This window comes from Molothrus ater, chromosome 4, assembly GCF_012460135.2.
Source record: "Molothrus ater isolate BHLD 08-10-18 breed brown headed cowbird chromosome 4, BPBGC_Mater_1.1, whole genome shotgun sequence".
In the NCBI taxonomy this organism is placed as follows: Eukaryota; Metazoa; Chordata; class Aves; order Passeriformes; family Icteridae; genus Molothrus; species Molothrus ater.
Genome location: NC_050481.2, coordinates 70,912,532 through 70,938,046, shown reverse-complemented (window position 1 = coordinate 70,938,046; position 25,515 = coordinate 70,912,532). Strand labels below are relative to the sequence as shown.

The following is a 25,515-nucleotide window of genomic DNA, read 5'->3' as shown; positions in this document are numbered from 1 at the left end:
TGTTAAATAAATTTTAATGCAAATTATTAGTGAATATTATTAATTAGGGGGGGCCTGTCGGGGGGGGCTGTGTTCGTCCCCCCCACCCCGGGTTAGAGGTGAGGAAAGCAGAGCTGGGGGGGGGCTCTGTGTCCCCCCACCCCGGGTTAGACCCTGAGCACCCACCCTATAGTGGGGGGGGGGGATCCCCAGCACCCACCTTTGTGGGGGGGGAGGAAACGCCCCCCTCCCCCCCTTTTTGGAGTTTAGCCCTGAGCCCCCCCAGCATGGGGAGGGCAGAAATTCCAGTTTCTCCCCAAAAACAGAAGCAGGGAGCCCCCCTTCCCCCCTAACCCCACTGTCCCCCCCTCCCCAAAAGTGCTGGGGGGGGTCAGACCCGGGACTGGAGGGCTCTGGGGGGGTCGCGCTGGGGGGGCCCCGGGCTGCTGCTGCCGCTGCTGGAGGAGCTGGAGTGGGGCGGTTTTGGGGGGCCCCCCCGGCCTTTGAGGGTGCTGAGCCGCGCGTCCAGGGACAGGGTTCGGGGGCGGCTCCGGCGGGGGGGGCTGGGGCTGCGCAGGGGGGGCCCCTCGAAGAGCGAGAGCCACGGGGGGGGGCCCGGAGCGCGGGGAGCCCCCCCGTGCCCCGCCAGGATCTCGGTGACGGCCGCGATGTCATCCGAGGGGTCAATAGCTGGGGGGGGGACAAGGAAAAGGGGGGTCACGGGGGGGGGGGGGCACAGGCATACCCAGAACCCCCCCCCCCAATAGCCCCATACTCCCCCGTGGGGCTGTGGCGGGGTTTGGGGGTCCCTCTCTGCCCCCCCCACGCCCCCCCCCGTTCCCAGGGCCGTGCTGGGGGCGCTGTGGCAGCACGGGGGGCTGTTGGGGGTCCCCCCGTGTCCCCCCCGTCACCTGTCGCTGTAGTAGGAGCTGAGCAGAGCCCGGATCTCGGCTGAGACATTCTCCTGCAGCAGCAGCCCCTCGGCCGGGGGGGGCCCGGGGGGGCCCGGCGGGGCTGGGGGCGCGCCAGGGGTGGGGGGGACAGCGGCAGAAAGAGGGGGACAGAAAAAGGGGGGACAGAAAAAGGGGGGGACAGCGAGAAGAGCAGCGTTAGGGGGCGAGCAGAGAGCAGAGAGGGGGAGACAGAGCAGAGCCCCCCCGCCCCCCGGATCGGCCCCACTCACCCGTCTGGTGGTACAGAGAGCCCTGGGGCGGCAGCGGGGCCGGGGGGCGGCGCGGGGGCGGCTCCTCGATCCGCATCAGCTCCTCACAGCACTGCTTCCACTGGGCTGGGGACAACCGGGACAAAGGGGACAATGCGGGGTGGGACAGAGACCCCGGGGTCTGGGGGATCAGGGATGGGGGCTGCAGGGGGGTGGGGATTGCAGGGGGGTGGGGGTCCCGTTGGATTGGGGTTCCATTGGATGGGGTCAGCATGGGATGGGGGCTGCAGGAGGATGGGGATTGAATGGGGATGGGGATTGAATGGGGATGGGGATTGAATGGGGATGGGGGCCGCAGGGGGATGGGGATTGAATGGGGATGGGGTCTGCAGGGGATGGGGGTCCTGTGGGATGGGGGTCCCATTGCATTGGGGTTTCATTGGATGTGGTCAGCCTGGGATGGGGATTGCAGGGGGATGGGGGTCCCACTGGATGGGGGTTCCATTGGATGGGGTCTGCAGGGGATGAGGTCAGCTTAGGATGGGGGTCCCAATGGATGGGGGTTCCATTGGATGGGGACTGCAGGGGATGGGATTGCAGGGGATGAGGATTGCAGGGGGATGGGGGTCCTGTTGTATGGGGGTTCCATTGGATGGGGTCAGCCTGGGATGGGGATTGCAGGGGGATGGGGGTCCCACTGGATGGGGGTTCCATTGGATGGGGTCTGCAGGGGATGAGGTCAGCTTGGGATGGGGGTCCCATTGGATTGGGGTTCCATTGGATGGGGTCAGCCTGGGATGGGGTCTGCAAGGGGTGGGGATTGAAGGGCATGGGGGTCCCAATGGATGGGGGTTCCATTGGATGGGGACTGCAGGGGATGGGATTGCAGGGGATGAGGATTGCAGGGGGATGGGGCTCCTGTTGTATGGGGGTTCCATTGGATGGGGTCAGCCTGGGATGGGGATTGCAGGGGGATGGGGTCTGCATGGGATGAAGATTGAAGGGGATGGGGTCTCCAGGGGATGGGGGTCCCACTGGATAGGAGTTCCATTGGATTGGGGTCCCATTGGATTGGGGTCCCATTGGATTTGGGTTCCATTGGATGGGGATTGAAGGGGGATGGGGTCTGCAGGGAATGGGGATTGCAGGGGATGGGGGTCTCACAGGAATGGGGGTGCTCTCAGGACTGGTGTCCCAATGGGTTGGGGGTCCTGGGGTGATGGTCTGAGGTGGGGATCTCCCAGGGGGTCCTGTTCTTGTCCCTCTCATCTCTGTCCTACCCCATTGTTGTTCCCACCCCTGTCACTGTCCCCATCCCACTCCTCTGCCCATCTTTTTCCCTGTCCTGTTCTCAGCCTTGTCCTTGTCCCCATTGCTCTGGGGTCCCACTGGGCTGGGGGTCCTGGGGTGATGGAGCTCCCACAGGGATGGTCTGGGGTCCTGCCAGGATGAGGGGTCCCCCAGGATGAGGGGTCCCACTAGGTTTGGGGTCCTTTAACAACGGGGATGCCACTAGGACAGGGTCCCACCAGCACAGAAAGTCCCACAGGGGTTTGTAGGGTCTTACAGGGCTGGGAGGGTCCCACAGGGATGTGTGGGGTCCCACAGGTCTGGGAGAGTCCCACAGGACTGGGAGGGCCCCACAGGGATGTCGAGGGTCCCACAGTGATGTGTGGGGTCCCATAGGGAATATGGAGGGTCCCACAGGTCTGGGAGAGTCCCACAGGGCTGGAAGGGTCCCACAGGGATATGGAGGGTCCCACAGGGATATGGAGGGTCCCACAGGGCTGGGGGGGTCCCACAGGAATATTTAGGGTCCCACAGGGATGTTGAGGGTCCCACAGGGATGTGGAGGGCCCTGCAGGGATGTGTGGGGTCCCACAGGGATATGGAGAGTCCCACAGGGCTGGGGGGGGTCCCACAGGACTGGGAGGGTCCCACAGGGATGTCGAGGGTCCCACAGGTCGGGGGGGCTCCCGGGGGCTCACCCAGGTCGCAGAGGTGCTGCCCCCAGGCCTGCAGCCAGCGCTGAGCCTCGGCCGTGCTCTCGGCCAGCAGCCCGTGTGTCACCTCCTCCCCGCCCAGCCGGTTGGTGACGGCCACCCCGGGGGGCTGCCCCCGGCCCCCCGAGTCCAGCGCCCGCACCCGCGTGTCCTGGGACACACACAGGGCTGGGGGGGGGGGGCCGGGGGCCCAGAGACCCCCAGAGACCCTGCCCAGAGAGCCCAGAGACACCCAGAGACATCCAGAGATACCCAGAGACACCCAGAGACACCCAGAGATACCCAGAGAGCCCAGAGACACCCCCAGAGACACCCAGAGACCCCCAGAGACCCTGCCCAGAGAGCCCAGAGACACCCAGAGACACCCAGATACCCAGAGATACCCAGAGAGCCCCAGAGACCCCACCCAGAGACCCCCAGAGACACCCAGAGATACCCAGAGACCCCACCCAGAGAGCCCAGAGACCCCCAGAGACACCCAGAGATACCCAGAGATACCCAGAGAGCCCCAGAGAGCCCCAGAGACCCCCAGAGAGCCCCAGAGACACCCAGAGAGCCCCCGAGACCCCACCCAGAGAGCCCCAGAGACACCAGAGACCCCCAGAGACACCCAGAGACCCGAGAACACCCCAGAACACCCCAGAGACCCCCAAGCTCCCAATAAACCCCAAAGCTCCCATAGACCCCACAGCCCCCATAAACCCCAGAACACCCCACAGACCCCAGAACCCCCATAGACCCCACAGCCTCCATAGACCCCACAGCCCCCACAGACCCCACAGACCCCAGAGCTCCCCATAAACCTCAAACTACCCTGACCCCCCACACTCCCCCTTTCTCCCCATACCCCCCACCCCTCCATGTCCCCTCCATCCCCACAAGCCCCATAACCCCACACCCCCCACACTCCCCATGCTCCCCCGAGCCCAGCAGCCCCCGAGTGTCCCCTGTGTGTCCCCCGGGTGTCCCCTGAGTGTCCCCTGAGTGTCCCCCGTGTACCTTGGTGACAGCGATGGTCAGGGTGGGCTCCTGCCCCGCCTCAGCCTCGCTGGCGCTGCCGTAGCAGAGCAGCCCTGGGCCCCGCAGGACACAGAACAGGGGGGTCCCGCCCGGCCCCTCGGCCCCTGGAGCCTGCCCCGAGACCCCCAGAGCCATCAGTGCCCACGGGGGGGCACCACAGCACCAGTGTGCCCCATACAGTGCCCACAGTGGCACCACAGCACCAGTGTGCCCCATTCTGTACCCACAGTGGCACCACAGCGCCAGTGTGCCCCATTCTGCACCCCCCACAGTGGCACCAGTGTCCCCCTCATTCAGCACCCACAGGTGACACATTCCCTATATCCCATTTTTCTATCCCATTTCTCGATCCCATTCCTATATCCCATTTCCCAATGTCCCATTTCCCTATATCCCATTTTTCTATCCCATTCCTATATGCCATTTCCCTATATCCCAGTTCTCTGTCCCATCCCTATATCCCATTTCTCTACCTCATCCCTCTATCCCATTTCCCTATATCCCATTCCCCTATTCCATTTCTCGATCTCATTTCTCAATCCCATCCCTATGTCCCATTTCCCTATATCCCATCCTCTATCCCATTTCTCTATATCCCATTTCCTTATATCGCATCCCTATATCCTATTCCCCTATATCCCATTCCTATATGCCATTTCTTGATCCCATTTGTCTATCCCATTTCCCTCTATCCCATTCCTCTATCCCATTTCTCAGTCTCACTTCTTGATCCCATCCTTATATCCCATTTCTCTATACCCCATTTCTCTATCCCATTTCCCTCTATCCCATTTCCCTCTATCCCATTTCCCTATATCCCATTTCCTTATATCCCACCCCTCTATCCCATCTCTCTATCCTATTTCTCCATATCCCATTTATCCCATTCCCTCCCCTGCAGTTGCAGTGTCCCCTTTATCATGGCAGCATTAATAACCCCCCCCTCTATCCCATTCCTGATCCCATCCCTCTATCCCATTTCTCAATCCCATCCCTATGTCCCATTTCCTTATATCCCATCTCTCTATCCCATTCCTCTATCCCATCCCTCTATCCTCTATCCCAGCCCTATATCCCATTCCTCTATCCCATTTCTCTATCCTATTTCTTGATCCCACCCCTATATCCCATTTCCCTATATCCCATTTCTCCACCTCATACCTATATCTCATTTCCCTATATCCCATCCCTCTATCCCATTTCTCAATCCCATCCCTATGTCCCATTTCTCTATGTCCCATTTTCCTATATCCCATTTCCCTATATCCCATTTCCCTATATCCCATTTCCCTATTTCCTATTTCTCTGTATCCCATTCCCTCCCCTGCAGTTGCAGTGTCCCCTTTATCATGGCAGCGTTAATAAACCCCACCCTCCATCCCGTTCCTGATCCCACCCCTCCATTCCATTTCCCTGTATCCCATTTCCCTGTATCCCATTTCCCTCTATCCCATTTCCCTGTATCCCATTTCCCTATATCCCATTTCTCTCTCCCATCCCTCTCCCCCACACCCGATGCCCTCCCGGTGCCGCTCCCGATGCCCTCCCGGTGCCCTCCCGGTGCCGCTCCCGGCGCGCTCCCGGTGCCGTCCCGGTGTCGCCGCTGTCGCTGACCTGCAGCCGCAGTGTCCCTGTCGCCGCGGGGGTGTCCATGCAGCTGGGCCGGGCCGCCAGGCGGCAACACACGCGGCCATAGAGGGGCACCCAGCAGGGGCTCTGCTCTGGGGGGACACGGGGGGACAGGGGGGACATGGAGGACATGGAGGGACCCCCACACCCACCCAGCAGGGGCTTTGCTCTGGGGGGACACGGGGGGACACGGGGACATGGAGGGACCCCCACACCCACGCAGCAGGGGCTTTGCTCTGGGGGGACACGGGGACATGGAGGACACTGACCCCAAACCCCCCCGGCAGGGGCTCTGCTCTGTGGGGACGCAGAGGGGACATGGAGGGACCCCCAAAGCCCCCCAGCAGAGGCTCTGCTCTGTGGGGACGCAGAGGGGACATGGAGGGACACCCACACCCCCAGCAGGGCTCTGCTCTGCTCTGCTCTGGGGACTCCTGAGGCTCTTGGGGGCTGAGAGGGACCCCCAAACCCCAAAAGGATCCCAAAGCCTCCTCCTCGTGTCAGGACCCCCCCTGTCCCCCCATGAACCGAGATCCCAAACCCACCCCCACCCCCGCAGGACCCCAAAATCCCGGACCCCCAACTCCGCCCCGTCTGCTCCAGCCCCATTGCCCTGTTTTGGGGTGTGTGGGGAGTTGTGGGGTGTTTTTGGGGTGCTACGGTCTGGTTTTAGGGTGTTATAGGGTGCCATGGGTGTTATGGGGTATTATGGGGTGTTACAGGGTTCCATGGGGTGTTTTGGGGTGTTATTTGGTACCGTGGGGTGTTATAAGGTGTTTTAGGGTGCTGTGAGGTGTTTTGGGGTGCCATGGGGTGGTTATGGTGTTGCCACGGGGTGTTATGGGGTATTATAGGCTGTTACGGGGTGCCATGGGGTTTTATGGCATGTTATAGGGTGCCATGGGGGGTTTAGGGGTGTTATGGGGTGCCACAGGTTGTTATGGGGCGTTATAGGGTATTTTGGGGTGCCATGGGGTATTTTGGGGTGATATGGGGTGCCCTGGGCTGTTATGGGGCAGCCCGGGCTGTTTTGGGGTGCCATGGGGTGTTATGGGGCGTTTAGGGGTGCCCCAGACTGTTTTGGGGTGATATGGGGTGTTATGGGGTGTTTATGGGGTGTTACAGAGTGTTTTGGGGTGCCCCAGGATGTTTTGGGGTGATTTGGGGTGCCGTGGGCTGTTCTGGGCTGTTTTGGGGTGCCCTGGGCTGTTTTGGGGTGTTATAGGGTGCTACTGGGTGTTTATGAGGTGTTTAGGGCTGTTTTGGGGTGATATGGGCTGTTTTGGGGTGCCCCGGGATGTTTTGGGGTGCTGTGACCCCACTGACCGTCGGCAGCAATGACGAGGTCGTGCGTGCGGAAGCCGTCGTGCACCTGGGCCAGGGACAGCGTGGTGTGAGCCAGCAGCTGGAACCGGGGACACCTGGGGACATTGGGGGACATTGGAGACACCTGGGGGACACCAGGGCACAAGGGACATTGGGGGTTCAGGGGACATCAGGGGGTATGGGGACACTGGGGGGCCAGGAGGACAATAGGGGGTCAGGGGGACATTGGGGAGGCAGGAGACATCGAGGGACGGAGGGGGACATGGGGGACATGGGGGCACAGACAGCATTGGGGGACACAGAGGGATATGGGGCACACAGGGGGGCACAGGGGGGCATGAGCATGGGGGGACATGAGGCACACAGGGGGGACATGTGGCACACAGAGGGCACAGAAAGGGGCACACAGGGGGGACATGTGGAAGAACACGGGGGGGGCACAGGGGGACACGCGGCACATAGGGGGGACAGGAGGCACATGAGGGGACATTGGCACACGGGGTACAGGGGGTACATGTGGCACACAGGGTGCACAGGTAGCACACAGAGGGACATGTGACACACAGGTGGCACACAGAGGGACACGTGACACACAGGTGACACAGGTGGCACACAGGTGGCACACAGAGGGACATGTGACACACAGGTGACCCAGGTGGCACACAGGTGGCACACAGAGGGACATGTGACACACAGGTGACACAGGTGGCACACAGAGGGTACTCACGGCACGCCGGGCGGTGGCAGCAGCAGAGCCCCGGCGGTGCCCGCGGTGCCCGGGGGGCTGGCAGGGCTCCCGTCCATGGCAGCCCGTGCCCGGCGGCCCGAGGAGCGGCCCAGGGAGGTGCTGAGGCGCGATGCCAGCTTGCGGGGGGCACTGCCCTGCGCCCCCGGCCCCGGCAGCCCCGCGCTGTACAGCTCCAAACGCAGCTCGAAATCCGGGCCCGCCTCGGGGCTGGGGACAGGGACAGCGTGGGGTCAGGGACAGCAGCATGGGGACAGGGACAGCATGGGGTCAGGAACAGCATGGGGACAGGGACAGCATGGGATCAGGGACAGCATGGGGACAGGGACAGCATGGGGTCAGGGACAGCATGGGGTCAGGGACAGCATGGGATCAGGGACAGCGTGGGGACAGGGACAGCGTGGGGTCAGGGACAGCAGCATGGGGACAGGGACAGCATGGGGTCAGGAACAGCATGGGGTCAGGGACAGCATGGGATCAGGGACAGCATGGGGACAGGGACAGCATGGGGTCAGGGACAGCATGGGGTCAGGGACAGCATGGGGACAGGGACAGCATGGGGTCAGGGACAGCATGGGCACAGGGACAGCGTGGGGACAGGGGGACAGGGACAGCCAGGGGGACACAGGGGACAGTGACAGCCCGGGGGACATAGGGGTCAGTGACAGCCAGGGGTCAGTGACAACCCAGGGGGACACAGGGGACAGTGACAAGCCAGGGGGTCAGTGACAGCATGAGGGGGCAATGACACCGGGGGCAGTGACAGCCCAGGGGCACAGGGGGGTCAGTGACAGCCCAGGGGGGCACAGAGGGGTCAGTGCCAGCATGGGGGGACACCCAGGGCCACCCCACAGACTGTGGGGACACTGCAGGGACAGGGACTGTGGGGCAGGGGTCCCTCCCAGGGTGGGCAGTGGAGGGCAGGGGTCACCCCCAGAAGGCGTCAGAGGTCCCCACGTGGGGGTTGGTGGTGGCAGGGGTCCCATGGGGGGTGGCACTGGCCCTGGGGGGGGTGTGGGGGTGATTGGGGGTCCCTTGGGGGGAATGTGGGGGTGTTGGGGGTCCCATGGGAGGGATTAGGGGTCCCTGGGGGTGTGTGGGGGTGGTTGAGGGTCCCATAGAGAAACTCAGGGGTCCCATGGGGGAATATGGGGGTGTCAAAGGGCCCATAGGGTGGTGTCAGTGTCCCATAGGGGGGTGATCTGGGGTCCCATGGGGAGGGTCAGAGGTCCCAGGGGGGTGTGGAGGTGATTGGGGGTTCCATAGAGAGGCTCGGGGGTCCCATGGGGGGGGTATGGGGGTGTCAGGGTCCCATAGGGGGGTGAGGGGGTCACATGGGGGTGATCAGGGGTCCCATAGGGGGTGTGGGGGTGATCAGGGGCGCTATGGGAGTGTATTGGGGTGGTCAGGGGTGCCATGGGAGGGATATGGGGGTGTCAAAGGTCCCAAAGGGGGGTGCCAGGGTCCCATAAGGGGTGTGGAGATGATCGGGGGTCCCGTGGGAGGGATCAGGGGTCCCATAGGGGGGTGTCAGTGTCCCTGGGGGTATGTGGGGGTGTGGGGGTGTTTAGGGGTCCCACAGAAAAGCTAAGGCGTCCCATAGTGGGGTGCCAGGGTCCCAGGGAGGGGTGATCAGGGGTCCCATGGGGAGGGTCAGGGGTCCCATGAGGGGATATGGGGGTGTCAAGGGTCCCCTAAGGGGGTGTCAGGGTCCCATAGCGGGGTGATCAGGAGTCCCCTAGGGGGGTGCCAGGGTCCCATAGGGGGTGTCAGGGTGCCAGGGAGGGCTGTGGGGGTCCCGGGGGTCCCTCCCCCCCTCACAAGAGCACGGCTCCCTCGAAGCAGATGTCGGTCAGGGTCCTGTCCACCAGCACCGTGGGGGTGTCGTGGATCTCAGCCCCCACCTGCAGCAGCAGGAACACGGCACAGCGGTGCAGCTCTGGGGGGCACGGGGGGGTCAGGGGGTTCACAGGGGGCACCGCGGGGTGAGGGGGGACCCCCGGCACCCCAACACTCACCCCCCTTGTTCCTGAAGTACTCCGTGTCCTTCCACATCAGCGGGATGCGCAAATCTGGGGTGGGGGGGACCAGGAGGGGGGTGAGACCCCCTGAGACACCCCCAAACCGCCCACCCCAAATGCAGGCGGTGCCGCAGGGGGGGCAGGCAGAGAAGAGGGGGCTCCCCCTGCCCAGAACCCCCCCGGGACCCCCCCATACCTGAGATGCAGACGGTGCCCCGGCACGGCACCGGCTCTGCCCCGGGCCCGCCCTCCGAGGGGCTGCGGGGGACGGGAGGGTCAGCAAAGCTCCCCACACACTTTGGGGGGCTCCCCTCCCACCTTTGGGGTGTCCCCTGCCAACACACCACCCCCACTGTGTGCCCCTCTGCTCCCATCCCATCCCTGGGTTTTGGGGTGTCCCCCACGTCCCCCCGGGTTTTGGGATGTCCCTCACTGCTGTGTCCCCCATGTTCCCCAACATTTCGGGTGTCCCTCACTGCCAAGGACCTCCCATCCCACAACTCAGATTTTGGGGTGTCTCCCATTGCCCTGTCCCTCAGGTCCCCCTGGGTTTTGGGGTGTCCCTCCCTGCTGTGTCCCCCCAGGTTTTGCAGTGTCCCTCAATGCCCTGTCCTCGCAGGATTTGAGGTTTTCCCTCACTGCTGTGTCCCCCATGTCCCCCCATGTTTTGGGGTGTCCCTCATTGCCACAACTCCCCCAAGAGTCTCCCATCCCACCCCTGGGTTTTGGGGTTTTCCCTCACTGATGTGGCCCCCATGTCCCCCTAGGTTTTGGGGTGTCCCTCACTGCCCTGTCCCCCATGTCCCCCCATGTTTTGGGGTGTCCCTCACTGTCAAGGGTCTCCCATCCCACCCCTGGGTTTTGGGGTGTCCCTCACTGCCGTGTCCCCCATGTCCCTCTGGATTTTGGGGTTTTCTCTCACCTCTGTGTCCCCCATCTCCCCCAAATTTCGGGGTGTCCCTCACTGCCGTGTCCCCCCAGGTTTTGGGGTGTCCCCCATGTCCCCCCAGGTTTTGGGGTGCCCCTCACCGCTGCAGACCCTCAGGCCCCTCATCCCATCCCCTGGGTTTTAGGGCTCCTCTCACTGCCGTGTCCCCCACGTCCCCCCAAGTTTTGGGGTGTCCCCCACCACCACACCCCCTATGGAATTCCCAAACCACCTCCCTCAGTTTTAGGGACCCCCCCCAGCTTTTATCACCCTTTTAACACACCCTGTGGTGTTCCCCATTCTCCCTCCCCTTTGGGGGTCCCACAGGGTGCCCTCCCCACTTTGGGGCATCCCTTGGGGTACCCCATTCCCTCTGGGCTCCTTTTTGGGGTGTCTCACCGGCGGGCCCCCCTCAGCCGGGCCTCCTGGCGCCGCTGGAGCTCGCCCCCGGCCGCGACCACCCTGGCCTCGCACAGCACCAGGGTCTTGGTGGTCTCCAGGGCCTGCTCGGGCCGGCTGCAGGCGGGGAGGAGCCGCCGGGCGCCCTCACGGACCCGCAGGGCCCGCTCCAGGGCCCGCTGCAGCTCCGGCTCCTGGGGACGGAACATTGGGGGTCAGGGGGACCCCAAAACCCTTCCCACACCCATAGCACCCTCAGTGAATGCTCCAGGGCCCGCTGCAGCTCCGGCTCCTGGGGATGGGAATATTGGGGGTCAGGGGGACCCCAAAACCCTTCCCACACCCATAGCACCCTCAGTGAATGCTCCAGGGCCCACTGCAGCTCTGGCTCCTGGGGATGGAACACTGGGGGGTCGGGGCACCCCAAAACCCTTCCCACACCCATAGCACCCTCAGTGAATGCTCCAGGGCCTGCTGCAGCTCCGGCTCCTGGGGATGGAACATTGGGGGTCAGGGGGACCCCAAAACCCTTCCCACACCCATAGCACCCTCAGTGAATGCTCCAGGGCCCACTGCAGCTCCGGCTCCTGGGGATGGAACATTGGGGGTCAGGGGGACCCCAAAACCCTTCCCACACCCATAGCACCCTCAGTGAATGCTCCAGGGCCCGCTGCAGCTCTGGCTCCTGGGGATGGAACATTGGGGGTCAGGGGGACCCCAAAACACATCCCCAAAACACATCCCAAACCCACAGCACCCACAGGGCTCGCTCCAGGGCCTGCTGCTGCTCCGGCTCCTGGGGATGGAACATTGGGGGTCAGGGGGACCCCAAAACCCTTCCCACACCCATAGCACCCTCAGTGAATGCTCCAGGGCCCGCTGCAGCTCTGGCTCCTGGGGATGGAACATTGGGGGTCAGGGGGACCCCAAAACACATCCCCAAAACACATCCCAAACCCACAGCACCCACAGGGCTCGCTCCAGGGCCTGCTGCTGCTCCGGCTCCTGGGGATGGAACATTGGGGGTCAGGGGGACCCCAAAACCCTTCCCAAACCCACAGCACCCTCAGTGAACGCTCCAGAGCCTGCTGCAGCTCCAGCTCCTGGAGATGGAACATTATGGGGTCCAGGGGACCCCAAAACCCTTCCCAAACTCAGAGCACACACTGCAGCTCCAGCTGCTGGGAACAGCACATTTGGGGGGGTCAAGGAGACCCCAAAACCCTTCCCACACCCATAGCACACACTGCAGGGCCCTCTGCAGCTCCGGCTCCTGGGGACGGAACACTGGGGGGTCAGGGGCACCCCAAAACACATCCCAAACCCACAGAGCCCGCTGCAGCTCCGGCTCCTGGGGATGGGAATATTGGGGGTCAGGGGGACCCCAAAACCCTTCCCAAACCCACAGCACCCACAGGGCCCGCTCCAGGGCCCGCTGCAGCTCCGGCTCCTGGGGATGGGAATATTGGGGGTCAGGGGGACCCCAAAACCCTTCCCAAACCCACAGCACCCACAGGGCCCGCTCCAGGGCCCGCTGCAGCTCCGGCTCCTGGGGATGGGAATATTGGGGTTCAGGAGGTCCCCAAAACACATCCCACACCCCAAAATCCCCCCTGGACCCGCAGGGCTCGCTCCAGGGCCCACTGCAGCTCCGGCTCCTGGGAACGGCATATTTGGGGGGTCAGGGGGCCCCCAAAACCCTTCCTAAACCCACAGCACCCGCAGTGAATGCTCTAGAGCCTGCTGCAGCTCTGGGTCCTGGGGAAGAAACATTTTGGGGGTCAGGGGGACTCCAAAATCCCTCCCAAACACACAGTGACTGCTCCAGAGCCCGCTGCAGCTCCGGCTCCTGGGGACAGCACATTTGGGGGGGTCAGGGAGTCCCCAAAACCCCTCTCAGACCCACAGCACCCTCAGCAGTTCTGGCTCCTGGGAATGGCACACTTGGGGGTCAGAGGGACCCCAAAAACCCTTCCCACACCCCAAAACCCTTCCCACATGGAAGGGAATGTGGGGCTGGGGCACAGGGGACCCCAAAACCCCCAAACCCCCCCGGGGGTCCCAGTCATGCCCAGGCAGGGGGAGGGGGTTCCCACATTGTTTGGGGGTCCCAGACCTGTGCCCTAAGGGTTCCCAGCTGCACCCCCACATTGTGCACCCCACAGATTCACCAGGCACCCCACAAATGCTCCATGTACCCCACAGATTTATCAGGAACCCCATGAACACATCCTGCACCCCACGGGGAATCCGTGAACCCCAAAACCAGACCGTGCACCCCACAAACACATCACAGACCCCACAGATCCATCGTGCACCCCACAGGATTACCAGGCACCCCACAAATTATTGCTGCACCCCATGGGGGAGCCGTGCACCCCACAAACACACCGTGCACCCCATAAGGGCACCACGTGCCCCACAGATCCACCGTGCACCCCAAGGGGGGGCTCTGCACCCCTAAAGCAGGGCAAGCACCCCAAAAACTCATCCAGCACCTCCCAGGGGAACCACGCACCCCATAGATTTACCCTGCACCCCAAAAACACATCCTGCACCCCATAGATCCATCCTGCACCCCAAAACCACGTCCTGCAGCCCACAGGATGGGCTGTGGGGTGCAGGATGGACCACAGATCCATCCTGCAGCCCACAGATTTACCCTGCACCCCAAAATCACATCCTGCACCCCAAAGATCCATCCTGCACCCCACAGATCCATCCTGCACCCCGCAGATTTCCCCTGCACCCCAAAGATCCATCCTGCACCCCACAGATCCATCCTGCACCCCACAACCGTGCCATGCACCACCGCAAACTCATCCTGCAGCCCACAAATCCCCCCAGATTCACCAAACACCCCAAAACCCCAAATTTCCCAGCACACCCTCCCCCCCACACCGACCACCCTCAGCCCCCCCAAGTCCTTCCCGGTACCTCCGGCTCGTCCATCCCGATCCCGATCCCGATCCCGCCCCTGTCCCCCCCCAGTGACGTCATCACCTATAAATAACCCCCCGCTGCGAACGGGGGGGGGGGGGGAGCGGGACCCCCCCCCCCCCCCCCCCAAAATCGCCCCTCTCGTGATTTCGGGGTGCAGGATGAGTTTGGGGTGGTGCATGGATCCCTTTGGGATCTGTGGGATGAGGAGCCCGTTCCACCTTCCTGGGACCCCCCAAAGCCCCCTCCCTCCCCCCCGGGGAAAATCGGGGTCCGGGAGTTCTGGGGGGGTCCCGGATTTGGATTTGAGGAGAGGCGGGGTCCCCCCAAATTTCGCACCTGGATGCTGGCGGCGATCTGGCGGATGTAGAGCATGTTGAGATCCTCCAGGATCCGCAGCCGGCGGCCCCCCCCCCACCTCCATCGGGACCCCCGGGACCCCCCCAGCTATTTTGGGGGGTTCCCCCAAAGCCCCCCAAGGGGGTCCCGCCGCATCCAGCGCTGGGGTGCAGTGGGGGCCACCCCCCCCTCTCTACCGAGGTGGCTGCGGGGAGAAAATGGGGTTTTGGTGGCGACCCCCCCCCCCCACACCCCAACGGGAATTTGGGGGGGGTGTTTGGGGCCCTCTCTGGAATTTGGGGGGGCGCCCACGTTGTTTGGCCGCCCCCCGGCAGGGAACAAGGGGGGCGACTGTGCGGGAAAGGGCAGCGGGGGCGGCGCGGAGGGGGCGGGGACGGGGTGGAGGAATTTGGGGGGCGAGAAGGGCGAGATTTGGGGAGAGGGGAGAGATGGGGGGCAGGGTTTGGGGGGTAAGGGGTCAAAGGGGGGGACAGGGATGGGGTGCAGGGATTGGGGTGCAGGAATGGGGTGCAGGGTTTGGGACACAGGGTTTGGGGTACAGGGAGGGGATGCAGGGATTGGGGTGCAGGGTTTGGGATGCAGGGAGGGGATCGGGGCAGGGAGGGAATGCAGGGTTTGAGGTGCAGAATGGGGTGCAGGGTTTTGGGGACGTGATGGGGCAGGGTTTGGGGTGCAGGGCACAAGAAAAGACGTGGAGAAAATGGGGTGAAAGAGACAAGATGGAGTGTGGGGATGGAAAAAGGGGGGAAGGGTTTTGGGGGCTGGGCAGGGATTTGGGGGCGCAGGAGAGGGCGCAGGGGAATGGATGGGGTGTAGGATTTGGGGTGCAGCGAGGGGATGAGGGGTGCGGGGGAAGGGAAACCAGCTGGGGGGCGGGGAGGGGGTGCGGGGGAAGCGGTTCCAGGGTTTGGGGTGCTGGGGACAGCGCGGGGTGCAGGGTTTGGGGTGCAGGGTTTGGGGTGCAGGGTTTGGGGTGCTGGGGACAGCGCGGGGTGCAGGGTTTGGAGCGCAGGGTTTGGGGTGCAGGGTTTGGGGTGCGGGCACAGGACGGGGTGCAGGGTTTGGGGTGCAGGGTTTGGGGTGCAGGGTTTGGGGTGCTGGGGACAAGACGGGGTGCAGGGTTTGGGGTGCAGGGTTTGGGGTGCAGGGTTTGGGGTGCTGGGGACAAGACGGGGTGCAGGGTTTGGGGTGCAGGGTTTGGGGTGCAGGGTTTGGGGTGCGGGCACACGACGGGAAGCAGGGTTTGGAGCGCACGGTTTGGGGTGCGGGGGCGGAACGAGGGGTGCAGAATTTGGGGGTGCCAGGAACGGAAAAAGGGGCGCGGGGAGGGGGGGACACCGTGCCCGGGGGTGCAGAACGGGGCTCGGGGAACGGCACCGGAGGGGAAGGGGGTGTGGGGGAGGCGCAGGAGGAGCAGACGGGGCCCCGTGCGGGGGAGGCGGGGAACGGAGTCCCGGTAAGGACGGACACCGGGACCCCCTCTCTCCCCACCCCCCGTGCGGCGCTGCCCCCCGTTCCCGGTACCTCCGGCCGCTCCCGCTCCGCCGCGATCGCGCACAGGAAGCGGCGGCCGCCCCCGCCCCACGTCCCGCCCCGTGTCCCCCGTTGCCCGTGTCCCCCCCGCTCCCTCCCTCCCTCCCTCCCTTCTCCCAGGAGCCGCCTCCGTGTCCCCCCCGCCCCCCCCCCGCGGGGCTCCGGGACACCGGGAACGGGTGGGGGGCGCCCCCTGCTGGGGGAAATCCGCGGTGCCGGGGGGGGGGGGGGCGAGACATCCCCGGGGCACCGGGACCGACACGAGAGAACCGGAGCCCCCGTGAGGAGCCGGTACCGGGGGACTGGGACCCCGCCCCCCCTCCCGCCCCCGCGGGCACCGAGTAAACCGAGATTCCTCGGGATGCACCCGGAGCTCCCCAAAGAGCACCGGGATGCCCCGGGACGATCCCCAAGTGCACCGAGACCCCTCAGAGAGTGCCCGGACATCCCCCGAGCAAACCGGGAGCCCCCCGAGCGAACCGGGAGCCCCCCGAGTGAACCAGGACCGGCCAAATGCCGTTGGCGGTGAAAGACGGGGACCCCCCCCGTACGCACCGGGATCCCCCCCAAGCGCACCAGGAGCCCTCAACATGCACCGGATCCACCCCAGGATGCACCGATCCCCCCTCAAAATTCACCGGGACCCCCGAGTGTGGGTGTACCGGGCGAACCGGAACCCCCCCAGCACAGCCGGACCCTTCAGCAAGGGGGAAACGGAACCCCCGAATGCACCGAGACCCCCCCGGGCACACGGGGAACCCCCAAAACGTGGCTGGGACTGGGTGAACTGGGACTCCCTGTATCCACCGGGACCCCCCCTCCCCCGGTACCGGGACCCCCCAAATGTCCCCGTGTGCACGGGCCCTGCACCGCCACGTGCGGGACTCCCCGATCCTGCTGTCCCGTCCCAGTCCCTCCCAGTCCCTCCCAGTTTCCCCCTCCCCGTCGGGTGCCGGGGGCGCGGGCGATTCCCGTTATACCGGATCCCACCGGAATTCCCGGCTGGGCCGGGGCAGCGGGACCGGACCGGCCGGGGGGGGCCCGGGGGGCAGGGAGCGGCCGTGACCGCCCCCGTGGCCTCGTGCCCGGGCTGCTCCCGCTGCTCCCGGGGCTGCTCCCGCTGCTCCCGGGGCTGCTCCCGGTGCTGCTCTCAGTGCTCCCGGTACTCCCGTACCTGCGGGGCCGGGGCCGGGGAGCAGCAGCAGCCCCGGCGCAGCTCCATGTCCAGCGCTGACCCCTCCGCCACCGTGGCGCGGCTCCGCTCGTCCCGCCGGTACATGCCCGGGAGTCCCGGTGGTCCCGGAGGGTCCGAAGAGTTCTGGAGGATCCCGGGGGTCTTGGCGGATCCCGGGGTCCGGAGCCTCCCGAGGGGTCCCGAGGGGTCCCGAGGGGTCCCGGAGCCCCCGTGAACCGGAGATTTGTGGTGGGTCCCGGTGTTCCCGGTGCTCTGGAGCTTTCCCGGTGCCCGGAGCTTTGCGGGGGTTCCCGAGTCCGCGGCAATTCCCGGGGTTCTGAGGGTCCCGGTGGTCAGGGAGGGGCTCCCGGTGTCCGGAGCACCGGGGCCAGGTGGGGAACACCGGGATGGACCCGGTGGAGATGCCGGGGTCGCCTCTCGGGGCTCGGATCAGCCCCGGGATGGCGCGGGGCGGGGGGAGCGGGCGGCGATCGGTGCCGGCGGCTCCTGGCACGGGCGGGACAATGGCCCGGGGACACGGCGGGGGACAATGGGTGACACATCTGTGACCGTGTGACATCGCTGTGCCACGCGTGTCCCCGCAGGGAGTCCCAAAATCCCGCAGGGAATCCCCAGAATCCCGCAGCGGGAGGGTGGGAAGGGGAAATCAGAGATGTCGCGGTGCCACCTGCGGAGGTGACACACGCCGGGGTGACCCGTCCCTGGGGGGATTGTCACCTCCGTGGGATGCGGGGTTTGTTGTGTGGATGGATGGGATCCACACTCAGATGGGAGATTTGGATGAATATTTGAGATATTTGGGTGGGTAATTGAGAGGTTTTGGTGGATATTTGAGATTTTTGGGTGGGTATTTGAGGGGTCTGTGTGGATATTTGGGGCAGAATTTGAGGGGTTTGTGTGAATATTTGACATATTTGGGGGTATTTGAGAGGTTTTGTGGATATTTGGGATGTTTGGGTGAGCATTTTAGAGGTTTTTTGTGGATATTTGAGATATTTGGGTGGGTAATTGAGAGGTTTTGGTGGATATTTGAGATTTTTGGGTGGGTATTTGAAGGATCTATGTCGATATTCGGGGGAGAATTCGAGGGGTTTGTGTGAATATTTGAGATATTTGGGGGTATTTGAGAGTTTTTTGTGGATATTGGGGATTTTTGGGTGAGTATTTTAGAGGTTTTTTGTAGATATTTGAGATATTTGGGTGGATATTTGAGAGCTTTTTGGGGATATTTGGCTGGGTATTTGAGAGTTCTTTGGGGATATTTGGGTGAGTATTTGAGAGTTTTTGGTGGATATTTGGGATATTTCTCTTGGTTGATGAAGTCAAAGCTCCTCATCCTGCCCTAGGCACCATCCTTGCACCCCGGGGAGGGATTTTTTGGGGTTGGATGGGGATTTTTGTGTGATGGATGGGATCTCGTCTCAGATGGGAGATTTGGGTGAATATTTGGGTGAGAATTTGAGGGGTTTGTGTGAATATTTGAGATATTTGGGGGTATTTGAGAGTTTTTTGTGGATATTTGGGATATTTGGGTGAGCATTTGAGGGCTTTGTGTGGATATTTGGATGAGTATTTGAGAGGTTTATTTGGATATTTGAGATATGGGGTGAGAATTTGAGGGGTTTGTGTGGATATTTGAGACATTTGAGTGGGTATTTGAAGGGTTTATGTGGATATTTGGGTGGGTATTTGAGGATTTTACGTGATTATATGAGATATTTGGGTGGGTATCTGAGGCGTTTATGTGGATATTTGGGATATTTGGGTGGGTATTTGACAGTTTTGTGTGAATATTTGGGATATTTGGGTGAGTATCTGAGGGGTTTGTGTGGATATTTGAAATATTTAAGTGGGTATCTGCGGGGTTTGTGTGACTATTTGAGATATTTGGATGAGTATTTGAGGGGTCTGTGTGTATATTTGGGGTATTTGTGTGGGTATTTGAGAGTTTTTTGAGGATATTTGGGATAATTGGGCGAGGATCTGAGGGGTTGGTATGAATATTTGGGATATTTGGGTGGGTATTTGACAGTTTTGTGTGGATATTTGAGATATTTGTGTGGATTGATGAAGTCAAAGCTCCTCATCCTGCCCTGATCTCACCTGAGTTCACACCGGAGCTCACACACCTGCCCTGGCCGGCCCAAAAGCGCCTTTGGTACCGGTTTCCCCCCGGACAGCACACAACGTGCCCACTTCCAAGATGGCGGCTGCAACGTCACCATCCCCTCATAACGGGCAGCAGCCAAGCCGGGCGGAAGTGAGTTTGGCCGGAAGTGGGTCCGTCCCGAATTGGGTCCCCCGCGGGCGGATGCGCAGGGCCTGGCGGCGGGGAGCGATGGAGGCCGGCGGGCACGGTGAGAGGCCGCGGGGCCGGGCAGGGCCCGGGGGGGCTGCGGGATCGCTCCCGGGTGCGACAGAGCCCGCGGGGAGCCCTCGCTGACCCGTGTTCCTCCTCACAGGGCAGGAGGCCGAGGCGGGCGGCCATGGCGGCCACAAGAAGAAGCACAAGAAGCACAAGAAAAAGCACAAGAAACGGCACCACCACGAGGCCGGGCCGGCCCCGGGGCCCGAACCGCCTCGGCAGCCACGGCTGCGGCTCCGGATTAAGCTGGGAGGGCAAATCCTGGGCACCAAGAGGTGAGGAGGGACCGAGGGGCAGAGCCTGGGCACCAAAATGGGCGAGGAGGAGGAGGATGGGAGGCAGAGCCGGGCCTGTCCCGTGTGTCCCCCCAAACACCTCTCTGTTCCCCCGCAGTGTCCCCACGTTCACGGTGGTCCCCGAAGGGACGCACTCGCCGTCCCCGCTGCTGGCAGGGGACGAGGAGGAGCCCAGCGTGCCCATCGAGCAGTACCGGGCATGGCTGGGTGAGCGACGGAGGGCACGGGGGGCATGGGGGGCTCGGGGTGGGGGAAATGGGGGATCTCTGGGTGGAAATTGGGGGCTCAGAGTGAGGGGTGGGTGGGCAGGGGGTGCTCTGGGGGGGCTCAGAGTGAGGGCTGGGTGGGCAGGGGGGTTCACAGTGAGGGCTGGGTGCTCTGAGGGGGCTCAGAGTGAGGGCTGGGTGGGCAGGGGGGATTCTGGAGGGGGCTGGGTGGGCAGGGGGTGCTCTGGACCCCCAGGGCAGTGTGACCCCCACCCCCATGGCTGTTGCCATCAGATGAGGACAGCAACCTGGCCCCCTCACCACTGCCTGAGCTGGACCCCGAGAACTGCTTCCCTGCCCGTGAGGAGGGCGAGGAGGAGGAGGAGGAAGAGGAGGAGGAAGAGGAGGAGGAGGAACGGCGCTGGCTGGCAGCCCTCGAGAGGGGGGAGCTGGATGACAACGGTGACATCAAGAGGGAGGTGGACGAGTCCCTCCTGACAGCCCGGCAGGTCTGGGGGGACTGGGGGGGCTGGGGAGCTCCAGACAAGAGGGGAGCTGAGCTGATGGGGGGACTGGGGAGTCTCATAACCCCTGGGGCATGACTGAGGGGGCCTGGAAGGGTGGCAGGGGAGGGCTGGGGAGGGGCTGGGTGTGCTTAGGGAGCAGCAGAGCCAGGAGGAAGGGGCACTGGGGGGTCTCATAGCCTCTGGTGCATGACTGAGGGGGCCTGGAGGGCAGGGCTGGTGGACTGGGGGTGCTCAGGGAGCTCCAGTCCCAGGAGGGAGCTGGGCTGAGGGCAGTCTGGGGAGCCTCATAACCCCTGGGGCATGACTGGGGGGATGTGGAAGGGATGCAAGGCAGGGCTGGGGTGGCTGGGATTGCTGCAGGAAGCGCAGAACTGCTCTGGGGCTGAGCTGGAACCCTTGGGGTGTGACTGAAGGGGCCTGGATGGGCTGCAGGAAGCCCAGCACTGCTGTGGGGCAGAGCTGGAACTGGGGGTACCTCCCAAACCCCCCCCCCCAGCTCTGTGACCCCCCCTTTGTGCCCCACAGCGCGCGCTGCTGCACAAGCAGCAGAGCCAGCCCCTGCTGCAGCTGCCCATGGGCGCCAAGGCCAAGGAGGTGACGGAGGAGATGCGGGAGAAGCGCGAGGAGCGGGCGCGGCGCCGGCGGCTGCAGGCGGCCCGCAAGGCCGAGGAGAGCAAGAACCAGACCATCGAGCGCCTGACGCGCACGCACAAGGCCAAGGTCCGGGCCCTGCGCGAGCGCCGCGCCCGCCCGGCCCCGTGCCCGGTGGTTCATTACCGCAGCGCCGCCGACGGCGTCACCGTCTCCTTCCCCGCGGGCTTCCCGGTGCCCGCGGCCGCCGCCGCGCCGCCCGCGCCGCCCGCCCAGCCCTGCGCCGTGCCCGGCTGCGGCAACGCCAAGCGCTACAGCTGCGCCCAAACCGGGCGGCCCCTCTGCAGCCTGGGCTGCTACCGGCGCAACCTGCAGCTGCTGCAGAGCGCGGGGTGAGAGAGCTGGGGGGTACGGGAGCTAGGAGGGGGATACGGGACCTCTGCAGGGGACTACGGACACTCTGAGGGGGCTACGGGACCTCACCAAAGGGCTGTGGGCCCTCTGCAGGGGGCTGTGGGCCCTCTGTGACAGCTACAGATCCTCTGTGGAGGGCTATGGATCCTCTGTGGAGAGCTATGGATCCTCTCTGAGGGGCTATGGACCCTCTGCAGGGGGCTACAGACCCTCCCCAGGTAGCCCCAGACACTTACCAGGGGCCTACGGACACTTTGAGGGGGCTACGGGACCTCACCAAGGGGCTGTGGGCCCTCTGCAGGGGGCTGTGGGCCCTCTGTGACAGCTACAGATCCTCTGTGGAGGGCTATGGATCCTCTGTGGAGAGCTATGGATCCTCTCTGAGGGGCTACAGACCCTCCCCAGGGAGCCCCAGACGCTTACCGGGGGCCTACGGACACTCTGTGGGGGCTATGGATCCTCTCTGGGTGGCTGTGGATCCTCTGCAGGGGGCTATGGATTCTCTGTGGGGCTACGGATCTTCCCCAGGGGCTACAGACCCTCTGTCAGATACAGACCTTCACTGGAGGCTATGGACCCTCCCTGGGGGGCTACAGACCCTCACCAGGAGGCTACGGGCTCTGACCAGGGGGCTATGGACCCTCCTCAGGGCGCTACAGACCTTCACCAGGGGTTATGGACCCTCTGTGGGGCTACAGACCCTGACCAGGTGCTACAGATCCTCCCCAGGGGGCTGCAGACCCTCACCAGGGGGCTATGGACCCTCCCCGGGGGGCTACAGACCCTCTCTGGGGGCTACAGACCCTCCCCGGGGGGCTGTGGATCTTCCCCGGGGGCTACAGATGCTTTGCCGTGGATACAAGGGCCAGGTCACTCGGCCACACGGAGTTCCTGGATTGTCCACATGGACGCAGAGAGCTGGAAGAGGAACCTGTAGGTCTGCACTGTGGGGAGCTCCAGATCGTCCACGTGGAGCCAGAACAAGGAGCTTCAAAACTTCTGCTGTGGATACAGAGGCTCTGGCCACGCTACCCGGAGAGCTGCACTTCCTTATGGACACCTGGAGCTCCTCCAAACGGGTGTGGACACCTGGGATGTGGAGCTCCAGACGGCTCTAGGCTCTCCACTGTGGACACGGAGGGTTGGGGACCGGACCCCCGCAGGGACTGAGGGGGATCTGGTGCGGCGGAGCTGATTAAAGGCTGTTGTTGAAGGAGCCGTGTGTGGGTCTGCTGCGATGGGGAGGCAGCGCGACTCCCCGGGAGCTCGGTGGTACAGTCCGACCCCCGCCCGGGAGCGCTGTGGTGCAGTCCGACACAGTCCGACGCCCCCCGGGAATGCTGTGGTACAGTCCGACACCCCCGGAAGAGCTATGGTACAGACCCGCCCTCCCCCGGCTGTGGAACAGCCCAACACCTGTCTGCCGGTGCGTTGTGGTCCGTCCCGGGTGGGCGGGGCGCTCTCCGACAGCGCCCATTGGCTGGGGCCTTGCCCAGCGGAGAGCGGTGACGCTGATTAGTCGGACGCTTTGCCAATCAGGCGGCCGAAGTGCTGTTTGCTCGCCAATTGGCTGCGCTGTGCCAAGTGTCCGCCCCGGGGTGGGCCGGAAGGCCGCGCCCTTCGTCGAACTTAGGGCTGGGTCGCCATTGGCGACCGCTGCTGTCAGTCAGAGCTTGGGGGCGGTGCTCTGTGTCCGGTTGGTCCCCATAGCCGCCAATCATGGAGGGGGCGGGGCTCGGCTTCTTTGTCTCTGTTGTTGGGCGTGAGACTCAGGCAGACGGCGAGCGATTGGCTGCAGCCGGGCGGCGGCGGCAGCGCCGATTGGCTGTTGGCTACGGAGCGTCCGCTGATTGGCCGCCGGTGGTGGCGGGGGCGGGATTTCGGGCCGGGCGTGATGGCGGCGGCGACGGCCCCGGCCCGGGCGGCGGCGGCCGCGGGGGCCGCGATGGCGGCGGCGGCGGCCACGGGGCGGCGGCGGCTGCTGCGGGTGGCGGGGCCCGCGGCCGGGCGGGCGCGGGGCCGCGGCGGGCTTTAGGCGGCGGCGCCATGGAGCGGCCCGGGAGCGCCGAGGGGGCCTGGGCCGCGCTGCTGGGCCGGCAGCACCCGCAGGTACCGGGCGGGCCGGGGCGGGGGGGCCGCGCGCGGGGCTGCGGTGACGGTGCGGCCGTGCCCGCAGGCCCGGGAGTTCTGCCCGGGGGTGAACAACCGGCCCTACGTGTGCGAGACCGGGCACTGCTGCGGGGAGAGCGGCTGCTGCACCTACTACTACGAGCTGTGGTGTGAGTGCGGGGGGATCCCGGGAGAACGGACGGGAACGGGGACTCCGGGCGGGCTGGTGGCTCAGGGAGGAGCCTGGACCCCGGGGAGCTCAGGGACTGTGTCCGGGCCGGGGGCTCGGGAGGAGCTGGGGGGGGCTGAGGGTCCTGGGAGGTTCTGGGGATCCCCCCGTGTGAACGGGGGTTCCGTGGGCACGGGGGTTCCGTGTGAAGATGACCGCCCCGCTCCGCGGCCCCGTTCCCGCAGGGTTCTGGCTGCTCTGGACCATCCTGATCCTGCTGAGCTGCTGCTGCGCCTTCCGGCACCGCCGGGCCAAGCTGCGCCTGCAGCAGCAGCAGCGGCAGCGTGAGATCAACCTCATCGCCTACCACGGTGCCTGCCAGTACCCGCCCTCCTCGGGGGACCTCCGTGAGTCAGGGGCTGCTGAATTTCCCCTGTACCCCCCAAATCCACGGGGGGTGGAGACCTCAGTGAATCGGGACCCCCCAGCACCCCACATGTTGCCCCCAGCCCCTCATACCCCACCATCTTCACGGGGGATCTCAGTGAGTCAGGACCCCCTGTGCCACCCCCAGGATCTTGGATCCCCACGTGCATCCCCAGCCCCTGTGCCCTCCATCTCCATCCTCTCGGGGCCGTTTCCCGGTGTCCCCTCCGTGTCCCGGGTGTCCCCTGACGCCGCCTCTCCCCCCCCTCAGGGCTGCTGGCCTCCTTCAAGCTCCCGGCGTACGAGGAGGTGGCGCAGCGCCCCGGGACGCCGCCGCCGCCCTACAGCCCCGGGAGCCCCTCGCTGTCGCCGGGCTCCTCTGGGGGCTGCAGCTCCTGCTCCTGCGGCTGCTCCTGCGCCTCCTCCCCCAGCAGCTCCTCGCTCTCGGCGCCGGCCACCGACGAGACGGACCCGGAGCCGGGCCCGGGCACGGGGGGTGGCAGTACCGGCCGTGACTACGGCTCCAGCAGCACCGGCACCGGTGCCAGCTGGGACCTGCCCCTGCCAGAGGAGCTGCCAGCCCGCGGGGCCCCCCCCAAACAAGTGCCCCCGGACTTGTGTGAGGCTGAGGGACACCCCTGCTCCAACACCGAAGGGGGTGAGGGTGGGGCAGGCAGAGCTGTGCCAGGGGGATGCCCCGGGCGGCACCGGCGGCTCACGGGGGATTCGGGCATCGAGGTGGGCCGGGGTGTGGAGGAGGAGGAGGGTGAGCCTGAGGGCTGTGGGGGAGCAGGGGGTGGTGGGGGGCCCGGCTCACCTGTGCTGCCTGTCTGACCTCCCCCCACAGGACCCCCAACTGGGCTCTGGACTCATCAGGGAGCCCCTGGGGGCCCCTCGCCCCAAGTGACACCCACCGTGCAGCGTGGTGGGGTCCTGCTGGAGCCCCCTCCCCTCCAAACTGCTCCTGGGGCCTCCCCTGTGATCCCGGTGCTGCTGCCCGGGGGGGCCCCATCGCCCGGGGGGTGCCCGAGGCCATGGGGGTGGGTGGGAGGTCCCGGCGCGTTCTCTCACCATTAAAGAGATGTGGAAGTACCATCGAGCCTTGTGGTGGGTGCACTGGGCTGGGTGGTGACCCCTCACTCCACAGGAAGGGGCAGAACATTCCCCCCATG

The 25,515-nt window shown here is 64.7% G+C and overlaps 3 protein-coding genes across 8 annotated transcripts; 2 read left to right on the top strand and 1 right to left on the bottom strand.

Moving 5' to 3' along the window:
- Nucleotides 1–17,669, bottom strand: RTKN (rhotekin). 6 transcript variants are annotated; one of them, XM_036382569.2, is made up of 13 exons: nt 16,037–16,097; nt 14,492–14,696; nt 11,213–11,406; nt 10,082–10,143; nt 9,883–9,936; nt 9,686–9,803; nt 7,847–8,074; nt 7,120–7,214; nt 5,779–5,885; nt 4,144–4,275; nt 3,130–3,295; nt 1,163–1,267; nt 1–669 (listed from the first exon to the last, which is right to left on the bottom strand). In XM_036382569.2, the coding sequence occupies exons 2-13, from the start codon at nt 14,525–14,527 to the stop codon at nt 371–373; spliced, it is 1,596 nt and encodes a 531-aa protein (XP_036238462.1). In that variant the 5' UTR covers nt 14,528–14,696; nt 16,037–16,097; the 3' UTR covers nt 1–370. The 6 variants fall into 6 exon arrangements, with proteins under 6 accessions (XP_036238462.1, XP_036238459.1, XP_036238461.1 ...); XM_054514555.1 differs by lacking the exons at nt 14,492–14,696; nt 16,037–16,097 and adding exons at nt 891–993; nt 17,220–17,666 and having other exon boundaries at nt 561–669; XM_036382566.2 differs by lacking the exons at nt 14,492–14,696; nt 16,037–16,097 and adding an exon at nt 17,220–17,665.
- A 214-nt stretch (nt 17,670–17,883) lies between these two features.
- Nucleotides 17,884–22,855, top strand: INO80B (INO80 complex subunit B). The gene is made up of 5 exons (XM_036382842.2): nt 17,884–19,597; nt 19,703–19,880; nt 19,999–20,108; nt 20,402–20,616; nt 21,160–22,855. Exons 1-5 carry the CDS (start codon nt 19,444–19,446, stop codon nt 21,619–21,621), a joined length of 1,119 nt encoding a protein of 372 aa, XP_036238735.1. The 5' UTR covers nt 17,884–19,443; the 3' UTR covers nt 21,622–22,855.
- A 779-nt stretch (nt 22,856–23,634) lies between these two features.
- WBP1 (WW domain binding protein 1) lies at nt 23,635–25,436 on the top strand. The gene is made up of 4 exons (XM_036382843.2): nt 23,635–23,748; nt 23,816–23,918; nt 24,163–24,324; nt 24,615–25,436. Exons 1-4 carry the CDS (start codon nt 23,686–23,688, stop codon nt 25,175–25,177), a joined length of 891 nt encoding a protein of 296 aa, XP_036238736.1. The 5' UTR covers nt 23,635–23,685; the 3' UTR covers nt 25,178–25,436.
- Nucleotides 25,437–25,515: the final 79 nt, after the last annotated feature.